Source organism: Coffea arabica, chromosome 8c (genome assembly GCF_036785885.1).
Source record: "Coffea arabica cultivar ET-39 chromosome 8c, Coffea Arabica ET-39 HiFi, whole genome shotgun sequence".
In the NCBI taxonomy this organism is placed as follows: Eukaryota; Viridiplantae; Streptophyta; class Magnoliopsida; order Gentianales; family Rubiaceae; genus Coffea; species Coffea arabica.
The window spans coordinates 41,838,246-41,854,809 of record NC_092325.1 but is presented as its reverse complement, the minus strand read 5'-3'; the positions used below and the strand labels follow the sequence as shown (position 1 = coordinate 41,854,809).

At 36.1% G+C, this 16,564-nt stretch overlaps 2 protein-coding genes and 1 long non-coding RNA gene across 6 annotated transcripts; 2 read left to right on the top strand and 1 right to left on the bottom strand.

The window, feature by feature from the left end:
* Window positions 1-1,030, bottom strand: LOC140013178 (uncharacterized). Its single transcript, XR_011820239.1, has 2 exons — window positions 907-1,030; window positions 1-223 (listed from the first exon to the last, which is right to left on the bottom strand). It is a non-coding gene; the product is annotated as an uncharacterized lncRNA (long non-coding RNA).
* LOC113705303 (acyltransferase Pun1-like) lies at window positions 579-2,407 on the top strand. Its single transcript, XM_027227109.2, has 2 exons — window positions 579-1,401; window positions 1,665-2,407. Exons 1-2 carry the CDS (start codon window positions 910-912, stop codon window positions 2,298-2,300), a joined length of 1,128 nt encoding a protein of 375 aa, XP_027082910.1. The 5' UTR covers window positions 579-909; the 3' UTR covers window positions 2,301-2,407.
* Window positions 2,408-5,277: 2,870 nt separating this feature from the next.
* LOC113705588 (uncharacterized) lies at window positions 5,278-9,302 on the top strand. 4 transcript variants are annotated; one of them, XM_027227495.2, is made up of 7 exons: window positions 5,278-5,713; window positions 6,696-6,784; window positions 6,933-7,008; window positions 7,455-7,504; window positions 7,590-7,925; window positions 8,655-8,693; window positions 9,066-9,302. In XM_027227495.2, the coding sequence occupies exons 1-7, from the start codon at window positions 5,551-5,553 to the stop codon at window positions 9,165-9,167; spliced, it is 855 nt and encodes a 284-aa protein (XP_027083296.1). In that variant the 5' UTR covers window positions 5,278-5,550; the 3' UTR covers window positions 9,168-9,302. The 4 variants fall into 4 exon arrangements, with proteins under 4 accessions (XP_027083296.1, XP_027083299.1, XP_027083297.1 ...); XM_027227498.2 differs by having other exon boundaries at window positions 5,312-5,713; window positions 6,561-6,784; XM_027227497.2 differs by lacking the exon at window positions 5,278-5,713 and adding an exon at window positions 5,776-5,847.
* Window positions 9,303-16,564: the final 7,262 nt, after the last annotated feature.

Below are 16,564 nucleotides of genomic sequence, written 5' to 3'. Positions count from 1 at the left end.
TGAAGAGGAAGGCCAGGACAGCGAGTTACATTAATTAGTAATATAAAATTTTGCCTTTGATTGTTGGCAAATGCCTCCTTTTCTATGTTGTCAAGCATCCAAGTGCTTTTCCTGAGAAACTGGCCATGTCCATGCACCTTCAAGACAATCAAGAGCCAACTACTGGGGGGCCTTCCTAGCCACTTGCCCCGTCACTCTCCGCCGGCGCCGCTCCTATGAAATCCTAAGAGTGAACAAATTACTGAGTTTTTCAATTCTGGCAAGGGATTGACAACAATTTCAGTAAGTTCCGGTAGAGTTTTTTTTTTTTTTTTTAAATAATAATAAAATAAAGCATCATATTTTCAATAAATCTGTACTAATGACAGAAATTATATCAATCATGCGACTACCGTGATAGAGTTAAGTATGGCACCCCTATGATAGAATCACCGGAAATTTTTCTAATTTACATGCCCTGGAGGCCATTGTTTTAAATGCCAACTACCCGACTGAAAGAATTTTGTCCCACCGCATGAAAACAAATGTTTAATCTTCAGGAACAGGGGCCGGGGCCGGGGCCGGTGTTTATGGAAATCTTATGTGACCAATAAATTAGGACTACGACAGATTAGCTGTGGTCTGTTACCAAATTTTATGTACTAGCAAATAAATTTTTCCTTTCTTTGTATAAGTACTAATTATGGAAGTTAGGTGTAGCGGCACAACCATCCTACAAACACCTCAGTAGGAAATTGACGCCTATTTGGAGTATTCAAATCTATCATACGAAAATCTGGCAAACAGTCCTTATAAATGACAACTTCTTCTGTGATTAATTGAGTGTCGACTAGTTCTTGAAATTTCTACCCAAAAAAGAAAAAGAGAGAGAGAGAGAGAAGTCATTGAAATATTGCTAGTAATTACCAAATGGCAGCGTGCAATGGCAATGGTCCCTTTGGCTCCAAGTTGGAGTTTCATGCTATCCAGACTGTGATGCCAGTCAAGCCAACTGATCCAAGAAAATCCACTCGAGTTTGTCTTTCTGAGAATCCCATTTCAGGGATATTCTTCAGGTGCTTTAACGTTCTTCTGTGCTACCAAAAGGTAGCCTCAGAAGAGGAGGATTCGGGGATAGCTTCTGGCTCCCTAGTTGCAGGATGGATCAGGGAGTCACTGGGATGGGCATTATCAGAGCAGCCAATGCTTGCCGGAAGGCTAAGGAGAAATCAAGATGTTGAAGGAGAGTTGGAGATGGTGTCAAATGATTCAGGAGTTAGACTGATTGAGGCACAGCTTGCCATGACCTTATCAGAGTTTCTTGATTTGAAGGATAAGAAAAAAGCAGAAGCTGAACTTGTCTATTGGGAGGGTTTGGATCGTGAACAAAATCCTCAATTTTCCCCTTTGTTTTATGTCCAGGTTAGCAAGTATACACACTAAAAATTGGATTACTATACTTCTAGACTAGAACTGACCAATGATTAAGTCTCATGCATGATAAACTGATAGCTCACACTAAGGCGTTGAGGAATCATTCATCATTTGGTAAACTTTTTAAATTTGGGATTTGTTTGTTCTGGGTATTAGCGGTGTCATAGGTGAAGATAATGTAAAATATATCTGATCTTCAGGTGAAAGGATCTAAGCAGTATCTTCATTTTTTTCTTTTAAATATGTTTTAGGTAACCAGCTTCAAATGTGGGGGATACTCTATTGGGATTAGTTGCAGCCTTCTTCTGGTTGATCCTGTTGCTATGACAAGTTTTTTGAAGAGATGGAGAGACATTCACGTTGAAATGGTTTCAAGAACTGATGTGCCCAAAATACCAATATTTTACCGACCCAATCTTAGGAACCCTGGCCCTTTACCAGGTCTATCAATTGGCTCAAGCAAAAAAGCATATGCTGCCAAAACTATGATCTTCACCATTGCCAACAAAGTTCTGGATTTGGACAGTGAAATCCACAACAAATTTGCAGCAGCATGCATTGATGAGGCAGAGTACAAGCTTGGCTATAAAACAGCTCCAAGCTTAAATTTCTCCTTCTTGGTGAAAGAACCATCAGAAGAAGTTAATGTAAGAAACTTTACGAGAGAAGGGTTGGTTCAAAAACCATCCACAACTGTGAATGGAATTCACACTTGTTCAACTTGGGATGACTTAGGGGTTACAGAAATCTGGTTTGAAGAAGGAAACAGGCCTGCTCATGTATCATGCTGGATCAACTCTGTGCCTGATGAAGCTTTGGTCATGATTATTCCATCTCCAGAAAAAGATGGCTCAGGAATGAAAATTGTAGTTACACTTCCCCATTAAAGATTTTTCTTGTAGCTTCCCTGATGCTTTTTAATATTAAGAGTTTAATAGATCTTTTGATTATGTATTGAATGAGTCAGACATAAACACTTGACTTGTTTCTTCTAGATGGATCATCTTATAGTTGTTTCACTTCTTTTATTAAAGCATTTATTAGCAAGATTCGTATGTTAGTTGAGATTTTCAACTTTCCAACTAATACCTATTTTCACTTACAAGAAGACATTTGAAAACTATTCCCCACACACACACACACACTTAGCCTTCTCTGATTGGTTTGAGCAATTTAGGCTTTGTTTGAATTGCATTTTTTTGGATTTTTTGTAGAATACTTACTGTAATGATTTAATATATGTGAGATAAAAAGGTGATTAGAAAATGTGTTCACGAAAAACGTAGCAAGTTACATGAAAAATTACTGTCCAAACAAGGCCTCAGTGCTCTAATAAATTGGCCAACTAGGGATCTTTACTCCTTATGTAATTAGTAATTACCCCAATTCAAGCAAAATCTTTCTTGATGGCAAGCTACATGAACACTTGGGCCCGCTGTTGGATTTGAATGGAGTTTTCTAACTTGTAATAAATGGTCTGTGCTGGCTTCCACGGCTCTACTTACTAACTATACAATTCAATGAGTTACGTCGGCTCAGTATCAGAAAGGAGTATCTTACTCATGTCTCATGAATTATTGCGTCCTTCAATCCATCAAGATGGTGTTACTAAGGCGCGGTTTGGATTACAATTTTTAGGAGTTTGGATGGAAAAAATACTTGTAGACAGGGTCACGTATGAACTGCACTTTTTAGGAGTTTTTTTCTTGTGTAGCGATGTGATATATATGAAAGATAATTATAATATATATATATAATATATTTAAAAATTCTCCCCAAAAACTCGCAATCTAAACAAGTTCTAACTATATTACAAACAAGGGAGCCAATCATGGGTAATCGAATAACTAAAGAACTAGAAAATGCCTTTACTATGATTGGATGGCCATTATTTGCAAATATTATTATGCTTACATGATAAATATATTGTTTAATTATTTTTTGATCCTTTAAGTAAATTTTCATTTCACATACACGACATTACCAAAAAAAATATTACAGCATTATTTCAAATAATTTCCTATCCAAATGTTTCATTCAGATTTACAATGCAGGGAAGAGAGACTTGAGGTTTTCTTTGGTGGAATTGTCTTGTCCAACTAGATTTGTTGGCGGGCCTGGGAAAATCTTTTGGCAAAATTGGGTAACATGGGTGAATCGCGTCCTCACCATTGATACCTTTCTCGCCTTTTAGGCTAAGATGAAGCTTCTGCATAAGGTTGGTGGCCACCACCTAAGTGGGTGGGGTGGGAGGCAAGTTTTTATTTTTCACCAAAAAAATGTCGCATCTAAATGATTTGTTTCTAAAAAATTCATGCGAGCGTACTGTGCACCCGTCTGGTCCGATGGTAGTTCAGTTCTCTCCGGATTACCTCTGGATCTCCTTAGGTCCGCCCCCTCCCCCTTAGTGTAGGATAGAATAGGTTTATCGTCTCAAAAAAAAAAAAAAAAAGAAGCTTCTGCATCCTTCAAGGAAAGTCAATTTTTGACCAATACTGGTCGCCAATTGTCTGCATCGAAAATAGCAAACACTTGAGTAGACTCAATCTATACAGACTGTGTGCCCTATGTTTTGTCACGCCATTTTTCACCAACCCAAAAATTGAAGATGTGACAACATTTGAACCACATGATCTATAAGACTAAGCCTACCCGAGTTTTTGCCTCGAAAAAATTATTCCAACCTCAAAGAACAACTACAAAAATGTCCCATGTTACAAACAAGAAGAAGAAATCAGGAGACAGCAAACCACATTAAGGCCTCAATGTTGGACATTTCTCCCAGATCTGAATAAGACTGTTTTGGGCCTGGTCCATTTGCAACATTTTCTTTCAATACCCTTTCGCTCCTCCCTGTATTTTTATATTTTCTCTTTTGTACCTAGAGCAGACTGTATTTGGTACGCCAAAGACAGAGTATATAAGGAAGAGCGAATAAATAAAAATTAATTTTATATATACGAATTATATTTATGCTATTACAGTGATACTGTATATAATGTTAGTGTATAAAATAGTAATAGTGTATGCAGTGTTAATATATAAAAGATTAATCTAATAAATACACATAATTTCTACGCTCTTTCTTATGCCTTTCAATTAATTTCTATTTCATATACATGTTATAGCAGCGAGATACATATGCAATCTATATAGTTAGCTATTATTCCAAATTATAACAAAGAGATTACAAAAAACAATCAAATACTTCTTCGTTTTAATTCTAATCAAACTAAGCATAAATCAATTCAGCTCATCTCATGTTGATCCTGCTGAAGTTAACTCCATAATGAAATGGGTATATTTGGGTATAAACCCAAATTAATTCCTCCCATCGTTTGCCATCGGGAGTTATATGAGGTTTTATTTTATTTGGATCTAGGATAGAAGAGTGTGAATTTTAGATTTTTTTTTTTAATTTTTGAAGTAAATCAATATATAAGGTTTTTGTTTTCTATGTATCAATTCCACAGCCAATTCCAAAGCCAGTAAATACTTGTCCCACTTTTAAAGAAAAGGGGTTCTCTATTTTCACCATTCTTTCTTTTGTAACACTAAATTATTTAAAGTTTGGTTTTGGCCACTAAATCATTTAAAATTTAAATTTGAGTCATCTTGTCAAATTTTATCATTAATCGTGCCTCTTTCTTTTGTCTCGTGAGTTGTGCGAGCACTCAAATCTGACATAATTAACGATCAAATCTAATAGAACGATCTGAAATATAAATTTTAAATAGTTTAATAGCTAAAATCAGATTTTTAATAATTTAGTAACCAAATTTTGGAGATTCTAAAAGTTTAGAGGTCATCTGGATAATTCGCTGGACAGTTAACTGTGTCTTTTAGAATCACCTCCTCTGAAGTTCTGTGATTTCTCGCATTAAACCCGTTAATTTAACATATCTTTCAAATGTACCCCCTGCTCCAGAGTCCCAGAGTCGGTCTCGCCAACTCTCTTCCTCTTTACTACTGTCGAATCGCTCTATTCGCAATAAAGAGAAAAAGGTTCATTTCTTACCCAAAGCAGTCAAATGGGCTTTGAATTCTTGAAGAATCTCTATCCTTTATAGCTTTTCCTGAAGAGAGGGGTAAAAAAACAAAAGGAAAAGGCAAAGGTTTTTGTTCCTTTTTTTCACAATGGAGACCAGTACTGGTAGTAGAAACAGTGGTGGAGTGATTGTTACAAAAGAAAGAATGGTGAAAATAGAGAACCCCTTTTCTTTAAAAGTGGGACAAGTATTTACTGGCTTTGGAATTGGCTGTGGAATCGGTATTGGTGTTGGACGCCCTTTAAACTTAGGTTTGTTATGCAACTTCACATTGTCTGTGTTCCTTATTGTTTGTTATTCAGTTTTTTCTTGACTTATCGAACCCAGAAAAATATGAACTTTTCAGAGTTTTTCGGGCCTAAAGCTGGCAAAGACCATAAATCATGTAAACTGTTTGTTTATAGATATCAACATTAGTTTGTATGTTTCAGTTCTATTGGTCCTTCAAGAACATATATTTAGCATACATTTGAAATGTTTAAGTTGCAAGAAGTAATATTTCAGTATATTTTGTATTCTGTTTTAGAGACTGAGTTATGGCTGAATTTTCTGATTTGCTTAGCATTTCTGAAAGCATTGTTCGAGTGATATTGTGTCATTTTGAATATATCCAGCTTTAAGACTGCATTTGTGTTTGTTAGACTTTCTCTGTCAGAATGTGGAAGGCAATGGTATGATGGATGTCGAAGTGGGAAAATATCTTATATGAGTTGGGAAGGATAAATTTGTGCTCTTCTTTCATGAGTGGTTCTTCAGTTTGATTACATGTTTTTGGTGAAGATTTAATGTGTTTGTTGGACGTATATCTGGTTAACGAAATTGTTGCAGGAATTGTTTAGCTGTCTTTTTTACTATGCAAATGAGGTGATGTTCACCTTGATAGATTATACCGATGAGGCATTTTACATATTACCTAGAAGAAAAAAGAAATCATTGTGTGCCGATTTTGATGGTTGAGTGGCATCAGACAACAGCTATAGTTAATGTGGTTCATGATGGTTTTTATTCAAACAACTTCGGTTCTGTTCATTTTCTCTAGTTAAATCTTTTTTAGTGTCTTGAAACAACCGATGACAATTCTCTAATTCTTATTTGCAGGAAATGTATCAAATTAAGCTAGTGAGACCAAATAATTATGTGCCACTTCTACTTTTATCAATAAACGAGAACCAAGGAATTGAACCCTGTTACTTATTTCTCTCTCTTTTACCAAGTTCACATTTCATGCCTCAGGTGCAATACCAATGCTGAACCAAGTTATGGGTGCTGCTAGAGGCGCAACAGATGCTTTTTCTGGGGTTGGAAGGCACGTTAATAGCTCTGTATGTCTTTTAAATCTTCCTTTGAGTCAAATGCTCATAATTAGTATGGTTTGTGTGTTTATGTGTATGATTGAGAAGTATTCCCCTCAGGCTTCCTTCATAAACTTGCTTCTTGATTTTTATTTTTATTATTATTATTTTTTTTTAGCTGAGGAAGTTGGGAGCAAAGAACATAGAAGCAGGCATTGGATGTGGAGTAGGCTTTGGCCATGGGTTTGGTGTTGGTAAGGATGGACAAGATGTACAAACTCCAACTATATTGTTTTATCTTGGCAAATTCCAAGGTGAAATCTGAGGGTTATAAATACTGCAAATGGATATCTAATCAGCAGAACTGCCTGAGAGAAAAAGGCTATGGGGATGAGCAGGAGCTGCCCCAAAGTTTAAAGATCTTTTTTACGGTGCATGCTTTCTAGCAAAAGTAAACTTTTAAGTGATCATCCAAGCTTAGCTATGGCAAAATCTCTCTCTTCCCCCACCCCCCCCCCCCGGCCAATATAGCTTCTTTATTCCTGGAGAGTTACTTTTCTTTTTGGTGTTCAAAAGTTCAAATACTGAAAAAGTATATTAAGCACTAAATTTCTGGTCAACTAGATTCCTGAAAGAAAGGAATTTAACTTATTTATGTGCTATTGTTTGCACTTCTGAAGCTGTTGTAGCTGCATGACAGGTCTTGCCATGAAGCCAAGTGTGCTGCATCAGCTTCAGTCGTGCCTCATTGTATGTATATAGTGTTATGCTTTTCAGTTTTCACTAATTCCTGCTATGCTTCATTGGTTCGATCTTACACCTAGTATCCTATCAGCAAACAGTGGCAAATTTAATGATGAGGTTTGGTATAGCTCCGAGCTTGCCTGCTGTCAAAGGTGCTCTTCCAGAGTCATTGCAAGGTGGCCTCAGCATGACGAGCCACAGATCAATTTCAAATCCGCTAGGGACTGTTGCACAAGTAGCAAAGAAAGCCCCTGAGCTCAAGCGTCAAGGATTGCCTGGAGATGCAAGTACAGTTTCTTCTGATGAAACTGAAGCTTACAAAAGTACTCCACTAAATGCATCTTACAGTAGTCAAACAGAGAAGGTCCTCAGCAACTTTTTACAAAATCCTCTTTTGAAAGATGAAGACAGAGAAGTAAATGAGCTGGTATGCTAATTGAACCATGCATCCATGGACCTGTCGTTCCCAAATAACTTCTTTGATATGTATATATTAGCTATTTATCTGATTGTTGCTTGACTTTAAAGCTTAGTTATTGATGATTACAGTGTTGCTTTCATCTTTCTTGGTGCATATTTATGTAAGTTACAGTATTGCTGTTGTCTTTCTTAAAATGGTACCTTTGGCTTGTAAATTCCGTTGGCACTGATATAGCTTTTGCAGAGGAGCTTAACGTTTTGAAACTCTACAGCTAAGTTAATGAGAATGTGTTTTGAGCATTTAAAGCTTACAGGCTATGCGAACAAGTAAAAATATGGAATTGTAAAGGATGACCTCTAATTATCTCAAGCCCATTTACATGCTGAATTTTGGAATCAACTTAGTCCATCAGTTTTAAGTTGTGAGTATTTTTCCTGAAATGGAGGTCAAGTGTAAGCTTTCACAACTGGAATTTCTGACCGTAAACTGCATCCCTTCTGCTATTACACCTTCAAGCCTGGTCTTCATTCATTATACTGTAATAAATAATCCTAGGAAGAAGAAATGATTTTTTTGCTCTCAATGTCGTGAATATGTTTACACTGTTTTTACAGATATTATTATGCCTGCAGTGATTATTTGTCTACATCATTTTCAATTTGGTTATGTACATATTTACTGACTTGGAGCACAACTTTCTAAAAATATAGTCTTTGATTTCTTAAAAATTTGCAGGCTGAGCATCTACGCTTGGAGAACAACGTACTTCAGATGGTAATATTTTACTGCTGATCTTTTACTAGCAAATATATGCTGACAGTGATCTAATTGTAGCCCATATTAGATTTTTTAAGGGAACTGTATTTCAGCGTAAGTAGCATGACATTCATGGTTTAGAGAAATAAAATGTGTCTTTATTTCCTCTTGAGACTGTATACAGTCTGTTAAAAAGGTTTTGTGATGAAGCTCAGTGTATTTTCCTAAAACCAAGTAGAAAGATTTTGGACCCTTTATTTATACATCAAGAAAATAATGTGTTATGCATGTATAGGAACTTTGGTGCCAATTTTCAGTGCGGATCAAATGATTCTGTTCCTAGGATATATTTGACGATAATCTAGAAAGTGATGTTCCACATTGATTCAGGTTTTGAGCCATCAGAGAATCATTGAGGGGCTGATGAAGGAAAACGAGAAACTCCACAAGATACTCTTGGAAGACCTGAAAAGCTTCAAGCCACCTCCTTGAGTACAAAGAGTAGTAAGTCTCCATGTAGTGAGTGTTTCAAGTGCCGAAGAAGACTTAGAAAAAGATAACTAATTACATATGTAACTTGTGATATTCTTATTTTTCATGCAAAATATTTACCTTGGGTATTTCTTACTTCCTGGAATCCATTAATGTTGTCAGCTGAAATATGTTGAGAAAAGCACAGAATTGCACATGTGCGCCAAAGAAGCCACTAATCCTCATGATAGGCTAGTAAATACTCGTCCATGAGTATGTTGTTGGCATTTTAGACTTAGAACAACTTAGACACTTCTCTCCATCCTTCTGTCTCTTCCTCAGAAAATTTTATGTCTCAATAATTTACTCAGGTAGAATGAGCAAAGCAGTACATAGCAGTTAGCGTACAACTTATTTGATTGTACATTGGTATGCAATATGCTTAAGCTGATTCCAACTCATACCTCAGGCATTGGTGTCTGTTCTATCCATAGATCAGAATTTTGATCATTTGAATAGGTGGTTATAATTGCCAATATACTCCATAATGAACCTTTTTGAACCAGGAAAAGTTTGCTGAGGAATTTACTGGACTGGTCTAGGCTTTCCATGGTCTTGACTGCAAATGATCCCTTGGAATTTGCAGAATTTGAATGCTCACTAATATATGCTTTTGTAAATCTGAGGTCTCTTCAGTGCTTAGATGGTCCAGTACAATAGAATGATGTGATTACTAGATCTTACTGGTTCAGTGAATGATGAGTTGAAGAATCCTTGCCATTAGTTCAAGTATTCAACCATTCTAACTAGTGGGCCCCGACCACGTCCCATGCAAAAAGTTGATAGTGGAACATAAGAGGTCCCTGTGTCTAACCCATGTACAAAAGAATATTGTTGGTGGTTGAATTAGTAGATCCACCTACTCATTATCCTCTATTCTTTTGGGAGCCTGCTTAACCAAAAATCCTTGAAATTCATCCTTGTGTCAGAAAGGAGTTCACACAGTACGATCCTTTTGATTGCTCTCCCATTGGTGGCAAAATTTTTGAAACCGTATTATATTATTAAGTTTTTGTGTTTCTTCCAAAGATGCATACCAACAGGCTTTATGTGGAAATCATAGTGGAGAGATTTTATGGCCTATTGTAATATCTTTAGAATCTTTGAATTCATTGGGAAAGGGAGAATACGCATTTTGGATCCAACTCAACTTTTTTGTTGGTTTAGCCGGTTTTACGGTTTTAGTCCCTCTGGCTCTCAAGTTTGGAGGGATTCAAATCCAAGCTTTGTTGAAACTGAGTTTGTCATTACTGTAAGCTTCGTTTTTAGTGAGTTTGTCATTATTCATCTGGTTTAGCAATCAGGGAACTAATCAACATGCATGCTTCTACTTGATGAAGCAGATATTTTGAAGTAGAACAAAGTTAATAGATGTGATAGGAACTCCCAACTCATAGGGAGTAATATCACAGGCTGTTGACTTCATGGAATCATCAAAGATGACTAATTGCTTAGCTTTTTGTTGGAAACCGATGCTCCTCTGTCATAGCCACTGCAATTTTAGAAAGATAATGATCACCAAAGATTAACAATGCCGTGGCATAAGTATCAAATCATTCTTTTTGTGGTTTATACACACAAATTTTGGTTTATACAAGAGTTAAAATGACATTTGATTCGACATCATTAGTGTTGTTATGTGCTGTCACATTATCCTAAATCTTTCTAACGACCCTTTCACAGCTCGAGGCAAAGGTGGTGGATTTGTACAATTCCACTGACTGCATAGTAACTTTCTCGTGTCAATAGCACTGTAAATATTAAAATTTGGGGATAACTGAAGGTTATCTTGATTGATCTCCCTCATTCTTTGTTTGTCTGAAATCTTGTTTGAAGTTGTGTAATTGGATTAACTTCTAGCCAGCTGTTTCTTGAATTTGTATGTATGTTTCATGGTGGGGCTGAGAAACCATGTGCAGGTCAGCATCCCGGTCGTGTTTCAGTGGTACCAATTTAGCCCCACCTCACCAGCCATTCTCTGCTTATGCCTGAGTTCCACCATCCAAAGCCCATTCCCCTTTAATTTCCACACACAAGAAAACGTCCCAAGGACACCTTCCTATCCTCTGAAAGAGTTATTCTTTGTAGTTTCCTCCACATACTTGTATCCTTCCAGCTAGCAGACAGCAACATTTTCTTCCTTCGTCCCGTCCCACCAACAATTACACCAGTTCATCATTTCACCTTGCTTCAAGTCCATTTACTCATAAACTTTGAGGACATTACTTTTTTGGTTAAATTCTCCTCGGTGTAATTTTTTGACGGTTGAAAAGGGTGATATAATTATGCATATGGTCAGCTTGCAGCTGCAATCGGACAGGCCGAATTGATGCATGTTTGGAGATATATTTTTAAACATTTTCTCATCTCTCTAGTATTGTAAGATGGTGGACAATGATAAGTGTAGGCTTTTGCACCTGACCTTGGCCTGAAATTGGAGCAACTCTTCAGCAATGAGGGCTACTTGTACCGCCTAATTATGCATGCATGACATAATAAATACTGGTAGGTAGTCGAAGCGGAGAGACAATTTACCTTATTAGGCTAATCTAAAATGTTAAAAGAAGAGCTGTAACTCTGTAAAATCTCCAAACCGTCCTGATCTTTGCTCACAAATTACAAATGGAGCTCCAAATTAACCACAAATGAAATAAAAAAAAAAATCAAAAGGAAAACAAGAAAAGCTGGAGAGCTCCCAATGAAAAAGAAATACCAGGAAAAGAATACATAAAGCATTATTTAATCTACACAAATGTGAATGGAAATGAATATCGTGGAAACACTGGAGCTTAAAAGAGGAGTGCAACTCCTGCAAAGAGTGTGAGCAAAGCCATGTTACTTCCCTGAACAAATGCACCTGAATCTGGGGAGGAGGGGGTGGTGGTGTTGGAGGGAGCAGGTGCTGGAGCTGGTTGAGAGGCTGGCGTTTCAGGTGCAGGCACAGGTGGGGAGCTCATGGATGGACTTGGACTCGGAGAAGACATTGGAGGAGGGGATACCGGAGTCGATGAAATGGTGGGAGCCATGCTGGGAGCAGGAGGAGGGGATACCGGAGCTGATGAAGTGGTGGGAGCCATGCTAGGAGTAGTGCTGGGAGCATGAGGAGGAGGAGGGGATGCCGTAGGAGCCATGCTGGGAGCATGGGGAGGAGGAGGAGGAGAAGGAGAAGGAGGAGGAGGGGATACCGTAGGAGCCATGCTGGGAGTAGTGCTGGGAGCATGAGGAGGAGGAGGAGGAGAAGGAGGAGGGGGGCTGGGAGCAGCAGGAGGAGGAGGGGATACCGGAGCTGATGAAGTGGGGGGAGCAATGCTGGGAGCAGGAGAGGTTGGCAGAGGAACTGCAACCGTAGGTGGTGGTGTAGCGGAGGTGGAGGGTGGCGCTGCATTTGATGTTGGAGGTAATGATGGCGCTTGAGCAGCTGAAAAACCGACCAAGGTAAGGGATAAGCCTAGCACGAGCATGGCACTTGAGACAGCCATGACTCCTGAGGACTAGAAGCAAATGGTGATCTCACAAAGAGGATAAATGTTGTATTAGACAAGAGCAGCAAAAGGTTTGAGGGACTTGAGGTTTTATATATAGGGAACAGAAGTAGCAAAGTTAAGAAATTATCTCATTGGGCACACCACCGGGTAGTACTAAATGATTTGTGCATTTGGGAGTTCTAGAGAAGGTAGTGGCTGTGCACTTCTTATTTATCTCCCATTGTACTCTTAGTCTTACATATAATATAAATGAAAAAAGAAACCGAATTCTAGTAAGGAAAAAGGGGTTAAAAAGTTTGATGCCTCTAGTCTAGAGGATTCCTTTTTTTTTTTTCCCTGCTCTCATTGATATGTGTAATAAAGACACAGCCGAGGAAGTTGTCCAAGACATAGAGGTTCTGTGGTGGAGATTGCGTCTTTGCTTTTATTGACTTGAGCTGGAGAGTCTCTGTGTCTTAAGTCATAAGTATTTGGGTGTAAATGGTCCATAACATACCCAACATATTATTATGGCTTGATGCTTTGCTTGCTTGCACTTCTATTTTCTCTCAGCAGACTCGTGACTGCTGCCTTTCATCACGAGACTCGCAACATCAGATGCAGAAAATCACCCCCAAATAATTGCTGCTATTTGCTAAAACTACAGAATAATGTTCTTGTGAATTACGGCCAAAAACAACTGCAAGGCCAATATGGAAATTCAATCTCCATCCTAGTTCTTGACCTGTGTAGCTTTTGAGTTCCACACGAGTATAGCTCAGTTACATGACATGTAAATCCCATATGGTGGTGCTTGATTGACCTTTTCTCGATGGAAAGCAAAAGCAGTGAAAAGGCCAACAGGGAAATGCTGGTTAAGGTGTATAAAGATTGGGACCAAGCTGGGAGTGTCGAGAACAAGAAAAAAGGTTGAAGAAGATTTACATTGAATATTGTGGCTGTGTAATTGCTCCGAAAATGGCGGGCCATTCTCCAGGAGGTTACTTCGGACATTGGCATCAGCACTAGCTGGTGATGATTCATCAATGCATATTTCGCCATTGATTGACAGAGATAAGAAAGGGAAAGCAGTGTGGTCTGATGAGGGTATTGCCCCCCCCCCCCCAAAAAGCCCAACCAAAAAAACAATCCTGACATTTCTTCATTTTCCACAGAGATGTCCCTTTCGGACCTCACTGTACGTTGCTGAGGAGGTTATTATCACTGAGAGTTTCTAGTAAGGGTTAAAATCAAAAAAAAAAAAACCGTCTGATATACGTAATACACAGAAAAGCCTCCTGCAGTTTCAAAATATATAAAATGACACCTCATATTTTGAACTAAATTGTAAACTAACAGAATTTATTAAACTTAACGGAATCCGATAAATTTTACTGAAAATTTAAAGGAATCCGATAAATTTAACAGTCGAAACCGTCATTTTCGTTGACTTTAACGAATCCTGTTAGTTTACAATTTAGTTCAAAACATGAGGTATCACTTTATATGTTTTGAAATCACAGGAGATTTTTTTTGTGTATTAGGTATACTACATGGGACTTTTTGTTTTTAATCCTTCTAGTAATACTGTACTAAACAAATTTCTTCTTCAATGTCTTGAGAAAGAGAGGTCAATTAACTTAATAAGCTGAGCAAACAAGAAACGCTTATTACAGCTCATTCCATCTATGTTACGTCAAATTTCAGCTTTGCTTTTCTTGTAATGACGAGGATATCTCGCTTTCTTTCTTTATGGTGGGGTCTGTCTTTTATCACCTCTAGCGGCCTTCATCGGTCGGTAATCGGGAATTTGGTAAACGGTTTGTCAAGACCAATATTCGATCACCGTCCAAATTTTAGTTTGATAAATTGGACATTGATAATTGAATTTCAGCTGGAGAATCAGTAATTTGATAATATCCAAAATCTGAAATATTAAGATCAAATATTTTAATTTTCAGTAAAAAAAAAAAATTGATGCACCAAAATAATATCCCATGTGATTTTTCCAACAAAATTTAATTTTTTTTTTTTAAAAAAAAGCACCAGTACATCAGTCATCAACTCATCATCATATTAAATAAACAAAAAAATAACAATTCTTACGAAACAAATACTAACCACTAGTTAGTAGTCAACAGCTACACTTATCACTAAATCTGTCGGTAGTAAAGTGCACGTGTATAACTAGTTGGGAAAATTGTTCAAAATATCCCTCACATTTTGTAAAATAATTTTTTTTGTCCATCACTTTTAAAAATGTACTTTTACGTTCCTTACAAATTCACATTGATTAAATTTGGTCCCTATTTAAGTTTTCAACTAATTTTTTATCAGAATCCATCATGTGCCTTGCATGTGATCATTTTTTAAGGATAAAATTGTCAAATAAAAATTTATATAATTCGATCCATAGCCTCTCAATCTTCACAAAATGAATTATTTCGTCCCTCATATTTTATAAAATAAAATTTTTCATGTCTCATTGACCATGTGTACGAATATCTTTTTTTTTTTAACTCATGTATATATTTATTTGATTTCACCCGAATAATACGAATAGCAAACAATATATCTCTATTTAATTTCACTAATTTCGTCTGAACGTACTGTTCAGGTGAAATTAAATATATATATACAGGGATTTAAAAAATTTATTAGTTTTTCACTCATGTTCATTTCCGTTTACTCAAAAATTGAAAATAAAGAAGACATTTAATCCTAAATATTATCAAGTGTTTATATCGAATTAAATTGGGACAGAAAAAATAAACAAAGGAAAAGTATGAGAAAAAGAAAGAAGTGATTGACACTTTTAAATTTTAAGACAATCACAAGACAAGAAATTCAACTATTGATCTTAAAGGTAGTGGATAAAAATTTTAGATTTAAACTGCAATTTCTTAGCATGATTATAGAATTCGAATTAGAACCGATTAATTAGATGACCTTATTACACAACTCAATAAATGAATTATTACCAAAAGAGAAATGTTACAAATATAGAATAGATTCACATAGTAAAATCAAATATATATATATATATATATATATATATATATATATATATATATATATATATATATATATATATATATATATATGTTTAAAACAAAATTGTTAGATTTAAACCATATATATATCTATTGAATAGCATGTATACAATTACAATTAGTCTGTTTAGATGAAATCAAATAGAGATATATTACATATTATTCGTATTATTCAGGTGAAATCAAATAGATATATACATGGATTTTTTTAAAAAAAATTATTTACACACATGGTCATTAAGGGATGAAAAAATTCATTTTGTAAAATGTAAGGGACTATAGATCAGACTATGTAAATTTTAATTTGATAATTTTACCTCTAAAAAATGATCACATGCAAAACACGTAATGAATTTCGACCAAAAACTAGTCGAAAACCTAACCAAATTTGAGCAATGTAAATTTGTAAGGAGCGTAAAAATATACTTTTAAAAGTGAGGAACGAAAAAAGTCATTTTGCAAAATATAAGGAACGTTTTGAACGATTTTCCCTAACTAGTTAGTAGTTAAGTAATTATTAGTTTTTTTTTTGTCAAAAAAAATTATTAGTTACTAATTAGTAATTAGTAGTATGTATAGATATAATTATTACACATACACACATATATATCTATAGTAAAAATTTTGAAAATTCGACGATAATCAATAATTCAGCAATATATTTTTAGTATCTGTTTCCAAACCATTGTACCAAACATTAATTAGATATATTTTGATTTTATCAAATTCCATTTTACCGAAATCCGAAATCCAATCAAGATTGAATTGGCAGATTTTTTATTTTTTTTATTTTTTATTTTTTTGCGAAATTTGAACGCCTCTAATCACCTCAATCATTCAC

What these genes read in the sequence shown, in the direction of transcription:
- LOC113705303 (XM_027227109.2), top strand. Translation starts at nt 910, where the DNA reads ATGGCAGCGTGCAATGGCAATGGTCCCTTTGGCTCCAAGTTGGAGTTT. An exon ending in CCCCTTTGTTTTATGTCCAG is followed by an intron (nt 1,402 to 1,664) that starts GTTAGCAAGTAT and finishes AATATGTTTTAG; the next exon opens with GTAACCAGCTTCAAATGTGG.
- LOC113705588 (XM_027227495.2), top strand. Translation starts at nt 5,551, where the DNA reads ATGGAGACCAGTACTGGTAGTAGAAACAGTGGTGGAGTGATTGTTACA. An exon ending in GAAGGCACGTTAATAGCTCT is followed by an intron (nt 6,785 to 6,932) that starts GTATGTCTTTTA and finishes ATTTTTTTTTAG; the next exon opens with CTGAGGAAGTTGGGAGCAAA. An exon ending in TGGCCATGGGTTTGGTGTTG is followed by an intron (nt 7,009 to 7,454) that starts GTAAGGATGGAC and finishes GCTGCATGACAG; the next exon opens with GTCTTGCCATGAAGCCAAGT.